At 37.1% G+C, this 7437-nt stretch overlaps 1 protein-coding gene across 4 annotated transcripts; it reads right to left on the bottom strand.

The window, feature by feature from the left end:
• Positions 1-788: 788 nt before the first annotated feature.
• LOC102237658 (growth/differentiation factor 8-like) lies at positions 789-7392 on the bottom strand. Of its 4 annotated transcripts, none has more exons than XM_023329783.1 (6): positions 7108-7392; positions 6694-6748; positions 5854-5903; positions 3678-4009; positions 2478-2848; positions 789-1545 (listed from the first exon to the last, which is right to left on the bottom strand). In XM_023329783.1, exons 4-6 carry the CDS (start codon positions 4006-4008, stop codon positions 1165-1167), a joined length of 1083 nt encoding a protein of 360 aa, XP_023185551.1. In that variant the 5' UTR covers position 4009; positions 5854-5903; positions 6694-6748; positions 7108-7392; the 3' UTR covers positions 789-1164. The 4 variants fall into 4 exon arrangements, with proteins under 4 accessions (XP_023185551.1, XP_023185550.1, XP_023185552.1 ...); XM_023329782.1 differs by having other exon boundaries at positions 5854-6611; positions 7108-7387; XM_023329784.1 differs by lacking the exon at positions 6694-6748.
• Positions 7393-7437: the final 45 nt, after the last annotated feature.

The raw sequence follows: 7437 nt of genomic DNA, 5'->3' as shown, positions 1-7437 counted from the left end.
TGGTGATTCCTGCAGGTTTTCTCCCCAGATCCATGTTCCGACTTCAGAACAAAACAATAAATCATTGTTGGACCCGACTGGTCCAATCCAGAACTACAGTTTATAAAGTGATTTGGCCTGGTACATTCACAACTTGTCAGTGAGAATTTACATTCTTCTCCAACGTCTCGGTGCTTTAAAAATATTCAGTTTGGCTCCTAAAAGTCTCTTAGTTTGGTCTCAAACTGGTCAAAATATTTAATAGTTCAAAGTGTTTGAATTTATTTCCACTCTGTTTATAGTCATATTTATGACGGCATATCAGGGCCACTGTAGATACAAAACATAAATTCAACAAATTTATGTTGAATTTCTGAACTCAAAATGTCAAAAATTTGCAAGAAAAAAAAATTAAGTTAATCTCAGAAATTTTCTGAAAAGAAACCATAGAGATTTCTGAGCTAAAAAAGTTTAAAATTTACAAGGACAAACTCAGAAATGTTTAGGTTAATAAATGGTCAAAAAACCCTGAAAATTACTGATGTCCAAAGTTTTACAATTTGGGGGGAAAAATTAAAACTTGGGATTAATCTAAAAAAACGTGAAAAATTCTGAGCTCCAAAAGAGAAAAAAATTACAAGAAAAAATAAATAAATTTGGGATTAATTTCAGAAATGTTCCAGTAAAAACATGAACATTTCTGAGATCCAAAAATATGTAATTTCTTACTTTTGAAATTGAAAATTTCCAAAATTTGAAAACAGTAAATTTCTGAGATTAATTTAAAAATCAAATTTATTTGAAATTCATTGAGTTACTTTCTCATAATTTTACTTTTGGAGCTCAGACATTTCCAGTTTGTTTCTAGAAAAAACTTTTGGATCTCAGCAATAATATCGTGTTTCCCCTGAGATTGATCTCAAAAATTCTCAGTTTTTCTTGCAAATGTTTTAGTTTTGGAGCTCAGAGATTAACAAGAGATTAATCTGAACATTTCTGAGTTTTTGGCAGAAATTTACTTCTTTTTTTCTACCCTAACTAGAAGTTGTAAATATTTGATCTGCTTTAAATGTTATTTTATTGAAGCTACGGTGTTTTGTTTGGAGAACGGTTTCTGGCGGTCTTCAGGATGACGGCCATTCCTTCAGACGCTTCGTTCATAAACAGGTAAATGAACCTTCGTCTTCACAAACAGCCACAGTTGTCCACCACCATGGACGGGATCTTCCCGTAGATGATCTGCTCCTTGCGGTTGAAGTAAAGCATGTTGATGGGCGACATCTTGGTGGGTGTGCAGCAGGGCCCGGCGGAGCCCCGCGGGTTGGCCTTGTTCACCAGGTGTGCGTGCGGATACTGCTGCAGGTGGAGGAACTCGCACTCCCCTGAGCAGTAGTTGGCGCGGTAACGTTTGGGAGCGATGATCCAGTCCCAGCCAAACTCCTCGAAGTCGACGGTGAGCGGGTAGCGGCAGCAGCGGGTCTCTGAGGATTCCTCGTCGCAGTCCAGTCCGGAGTCTCGCCGGGAACGCTTGGAGCTGTCCAGAATCTTCACTTCGATGAACGGTTGCTGGAAGGAAGACAAACATTCAGCAGGAAATTACAACGTTTTGGACGTTTGTAAAAGACACTAAAGAATTCAGAAAGCTGGATGTCAGATTTTGGAAGGACAGAAGCCGAGTTTCCTTTACTTAGAGCTATGAAAGTTCTGAGCTCCAAAAGTTTAAAATTTACTAAAGAAAAATCTCTGATGTTTTCTGGAAAAAACATGGAAATTTCTGAGCTTCAAAAGTTTAAAATTTACATGAAAGAACCTTAGAAATGTTGAGATTAATTTCAGATCTAAATGTTAAAGAAAAAACCTGGACCTTTCTGAGATCCAAAGTTAAAAAAACAACAACATAAAAATCAACGTGTGGATCTCAAATAATGTCCAAAAGTTGAGTTTCCCTTACAAATGTGAACAAAACTTTGTCAATATTTCATTAACGTAGAAAAAAACTCAATTTAACAATTACTGAGTTTCAAATAAATAATAGACACAAATAAAAATCACGTTAATAAGTTTATTCAGCCAATGATCTGTTAACTATTTTTTGGATTAACCTATTTTTGTTTAGCAAAATTAGGAAAGTGAAATAATCTGCAAGTCTAGCTCTTACTTTTTCATTAATGTTAAGGATCAATATTATTTTAAAACAAGCTTCTGTTTCTTCCTGAAAAGTTACTTGTAAGTTATTTTGAATTATTTCAAATGTATTAAGATATTTGCACTAAAAACTAAACCAAAAATACTTGGTAAGATTTTATGAAACTAAAAACTGTTTAAATTCAAAGTGTTTTTACAGCTTTGTCTTAATTACTGCTGTTAGGAAGTTGTTTCTCAACAAATGGATTCTATTTGAGTCTGTTTCCTCCAGTTAATAATTCATGGATTACTAAACTAGTTGATTGTTTCCTTAATGATGACCACTGAGACGTAATGAAAGCAGTTAATCTCACCAGTCCCTCCTCTCCAGGCTCTGCTGATGTGACGGCCAGGTCTTCTCCCCTGTTGCTGAAGGCGTTGATCTCCAGGCCGTAGCTGCTCTCCGGCTGCCGCAGCCAGGCCTGCAGCAGGGACTTGATGTCGACGCTCTGCCAGGAGCCGGCTCCGGCCTCCGTGTCCACCTTCAGGGAGCGGACCCGGACCCGCGTGCCGTTTCCCTCCCTGGCCGGCCGGAGGCGCGACACCTGCAGGAAGACGGTGGTGACGGCGAGGGACGGCCGCAGGTGAACCCACAGCTGGGCGCTCAGGATGTTCTTAGGCTGGATCTTGGGACTGAGGCTGAACAGGCAGCAGGAGGAAAGCTGCTCTGCAGGGACGGGATTGGCTGGAAGAGAGACAGAGGAAACAAAAACTGTATTCTAGTAAGAGCAGAAAGTATTTGGTTAAAAAAAGCAACTAAAAGTAACACAATTACATCATCAGATGGATCAAAATATACATGTAAGTGGAAATATTGGTGTTTTAAAACCAAATAAAAATAATCATATAAATGATCAAATCAGACAAAATGTTGTTTTGTTCCAAATCAATTTCTTTCAGTATAAGAAATAAAACCTCAGTGTTGGGCAGCAACTGCTTACATTTATTCAGTAACCTTTTTATAAAAAATGTACTTTTAGGAGTATTTTTACTGCGCAGTACTTTTTACTTTTACTTGAGTAATTTTATTATGAAGTATTTCTACTCTTACTGGAGTAAAACTTTGGGATTTTCTACTTTTTGAATGAAAAGCAAACATTTTTTAAACTCACCAGACAGACACAGCTGTGGTTTTTATTAAAGTTTCATTAGTTTAATATTGAACAAAAATTATTTGGAAACAATTTGTTTTGCCTAATGTTGTTATTTATGCAAATTTTTGTCATTTTTGTCCCCAAAAATACCATAATTTCCACTTAATTTATATTTGGTTCGCCTGCTGAGGTAATGTTTAAGTATGAAATAATTAATCATTTGATCAGTTACTCAATACATGAGGAAATGTTTTACTAAATACTTTTTTCCTCTTACTCTAGTATTTTTTTTACTTTTACTTGAGTAAAAATATGCTGTAGTTCTACTCTGCTCATCTCTTATCAAAGTTTTCACCGTTTCTGCTCTTAAACCATCTTTACGCGCAGGATTAATGCAGACTTAGTTTTTTCCCCACTTACGCTTCGTTGCCATGGTGATGATGGTCTCGGTCGTAGCGTGCTCCTCGTCCTCCACCCGCGGGTCGTACTGGTCCAGCAGCTGGGTCAGAGGCGGCGCCTTGGGGATGAGCTGGCGGATCATGTCCCGGCTGATGTTGGGCGCCTGCTCCAGCCGCAGGATGCTGAGGATCTGCGAGCGGATGCTGTGGAGCCGCAGCTGCTTGCTGTGCTCCCGGAAGTCGCAGGCTGAGCACTGCTCCAAACTCTCCGCCAGCAGCTTGGAGGTCTGGTTCATCTCCATGGCGCGGCCCGCAGACAGGACGGCGGCGGCGAGGGAGAGGAAGAGGAGCATCCTGCAGAGAGGAAGGAGAGAGTGACTCTGGGTTGAGGCTGGACTCAGGACTTTATGATTGGCTGCAAAAGACTTTTTTTCCCTCTTTTGTGGAAGTGATTTTTAAAGAGGCAGAAGGAGTTTTAAAATATTCAGTGATGGGATTTTAAAATATAGAGCAGATTTGCAGAAGTCGGCAGAGTAAGAGTAGCACTACTATAATATTTTTTTAATCAAGCAAAAATTAAAAAACGCCTTCAAGAAAATACTCAGAGTAAAAAGGTGTTTGGTAAAATGTCTAGTCAAGTACTGAGTAACTGATCAAATGATCAATCATTTAATATTTAAAAATTACATTATCGCATGGACTAAAATATAAAGTGGAAAGTTTGGTATTTTAAATGAAAATGACAATAATTCATATAAGTAAGAAAATCAGGCAGAAGAAATATTTCCATATCTTCTTTCAATAAGAAAAAAAAGAAACTTTTACAAAAACTGCAGGTGTGCGTCTGGTGAATTTCTGATTAAAACATGTTTGATTTTCTTTCAGTGGGTAGAAAATCCAGAAATTTTACTCATGTAGGAGTAGAAATACTCCATAATAAAATTATTCAAGTAAAAACTTAGTAAAAATTCTCCTAAAAAGTTCATTTTTTCAAAACTCAAGTAAATGTAACTAGTTACCATCACTCTGACTAAAACACAAATTATCTGAAAACCAGGAAACGCTGCAAGCATCTGCAGAACAGAAACGTTTCCTAAAATACAGAAAGAAAATTATATTTTTCTTTCATGCTATTTTCCCTTCTGATTATTTAACATGATCAGAACTAAAGTCTGAACACATTTAGATTAAATCATAAGTATAAACAGAGCAGCCCAACCACTTACCTACATTTTTATTTCAGCTTTGACCCAAAAAGTGAACCAAGAAAATATGAACTTTATCTCATTTTATGCTGTTTCAAACACCTGCCAACATTTTATTGTCTTCAGTCCAAAACTTGTTCATACATTTTTAGTGGAAAATTTTGCTTTGTGGATGTGGGTTTTTGTAGCTTAAGAACTATTTCATGTCAGTTTCTGCACAGATGATGGATGTACTGGTGAGGCAGGATATAAAAGTCATGTTTCCTCATGAAATACTTTAATTTATTGGAATAATCCAGGAGCAGGAATCTTTCTGGAGTCACATTCAGCTCTCCTGTGCCACCTGCTGGTTCAACTAGTCACTGCAGGTTAATGTTTCTTCAAACATTAGCACAGCTGGACTCCCTTTATACATCTTTTTTATTATTTTATTGTCTTAAACTTCCAAAATGTCCTCTTTGTTTTAATGGGGTTGGTATCTTGAGCCTTTTTTTGTGCTCTACCCATTGCATCCTGGGAAGTGTAGTAGAAATACATAAATCAAAGTTGAGCAAAACATCAAATTCTTTGCTTTTAGAGTAAAATAAATCTGCCACATAGAAATCTGTCCTGACATGAAAGAACCATGTAAACATGCCCCAAATATTTACACATTATATTAAATTTTGCATTTATTCTGGTTAAAAACATTTTTCTCAGACGTTTCATTCAAACATGACAGGAGGCTGTTCAATAATTGAAGAGGCTGGATAAAACCTCTCTATGTTTTATTTTTAAAATCCTGAAGTGTCTGATTAACATCTGCTATTAATTCAAGTTTAATTACCGGCACCATGTTAACAACAAAAACTTTATATCTGGATATAAACAAAGACGTTTCAGTTTATTTCATAAAACCAGAAAGCAGGATGAATTTTCTTTACATTTCATAAAAGCTGCTGGAATACAAGATACCTGAATAATCAGTTACAACAAGTTAAATGTAAAACATACTGAAAAATTTAATATTTCCTGATTTCTTCTTTGGTCGGAGCGCGATCAGCCTGTAAGACAAATTAAAATAAAGGTTAGTTTTCCATTCCTCCTATTTGTGTTGTTTCCATGACAGGATGAACAGAACTAGTTTCTGTTCCCATCATGATGCGTATCGATGTTTGAATGTCACATCCTGATTGGCTTAAAGTTCAAACACAAACACTTTAAAAGAGGAGGAACTCAATTCAGATCAAGTCATTGGAATCCATGTTTACAAAAAATTTTAATTCAAACCCGTTTGCTGTTAAATTATTGAATAAACAGACATATTTATCGTTTTCCCTCTTTTATTCAGGTTATTGAACCATCAGATTCCCAGTGTTTCAGGAAGCCCTGACCATTTGTGCAGCGTTTTTAGAAATGTGGCTTGTGGACATTAGAGTTAGCAACATGTTTAGCACTGAGATGCTATTTTAAACTTGAAAAGCTTCGCTGATAGGCCAACGCCTTGTAGCACAATAACATTCTCATCCAGCCCCATCAGATCAGGTTTTGAAGCAAAAATTAGCCACCAGAACCAGATTTGTTGCTCATTGCTGTTGACAGCGGTTGTCGTTGAGCAAGATCCAGATCTATGTCGGACATGCCCTTTCCCTTGACCCCATGATCTCTGTTGTCTCCCCCACGGCAGCCATCTTGTCCATGACCCCCATCGCCTCCGTGCGAGGGCTTGTCCCCCGGTTTGGGGCCCAGGTCATAGCCTGAAGGGTGCTGATCTGAGAATGCATCCGTAGAAAGTCAATATCTAGTTTTTTAAGAGATATATCCTAAAAAAGTACACAGATGAGTTTAATTTACCAGAGGTGCCGCTGAACATGTCTGTCTCTGCTACAGATGATCCGTTGACAACCAGCTTGTAAATAAAAGAAAACAAGGCGTTGGCCTCTGAACCAGTTCAACAAGAACCAGGGATAATTACAGGCTTCAGATTTTCAGTGTGCAGCACCAACATGACATCTTAGACAAAGAATCAAAATTTAATACTTAAATGTTCCAGCTTAAGAATCAAACATCTCTTTGCTTCATATATTCAAGCTTAACTGAAAACTTTGCTTCCATGTTGAGAAAAAGTTATGAATTTTTCAATCAAAGAAAAAAACCCAACATTTCTGGCTTCAACTCTGCTGGTGCAGAATGAGCTAAATTCATTAATCCAACATGTTTATCTAAAAACACAATGAGAAACTAATGAGAAAATAGGAAACTACTTACGATGTGAACAGCAGCCGACGGTCCTGCCTTCTGTCACTGAAGAGGCGATGCGCCCAAAAGTAGCGCGAACTTTCTGGCAAAACTGGATTTTTGTCCCGGTGACTCATTACTGGCTGTGGAAAGGGAAAAGGTGTTTCCATGTGAAACATCAATTTAAAAAAAAAAAAAGGTTTCATGAGCAATCAGACTAAACGTGTTGCTTTATAATTATCTGCCGCTAAACCAAATAACTTTCTTAATAAAATGCATGCAACGTGTATCAGTGGGAGATTATATATATATATATATATATATATATATATATATATATATATATATATATATATATAT

This window comes from Xiphophorus maculatus, chromosome 24 (assembly GCF_002775205.1).
Source record: "Xiphophorus maculatus strain JP 163 A chromosome 24, X_maculatus-5.0-male, whole genome shotgun sequence".
Lineage (NCBI taxonomy): Eukaryota > Metazoa > Chordata > Actinopteri > Cyprinodontiformes > Poeciliidae > Xiphophorus > Xiphophorus maculatus.
The sequence above is the reverse complement of the archived record's forward strand: the minus strand, read 5'-3'. Positions and strand labels throughout refer to the sequence as shown.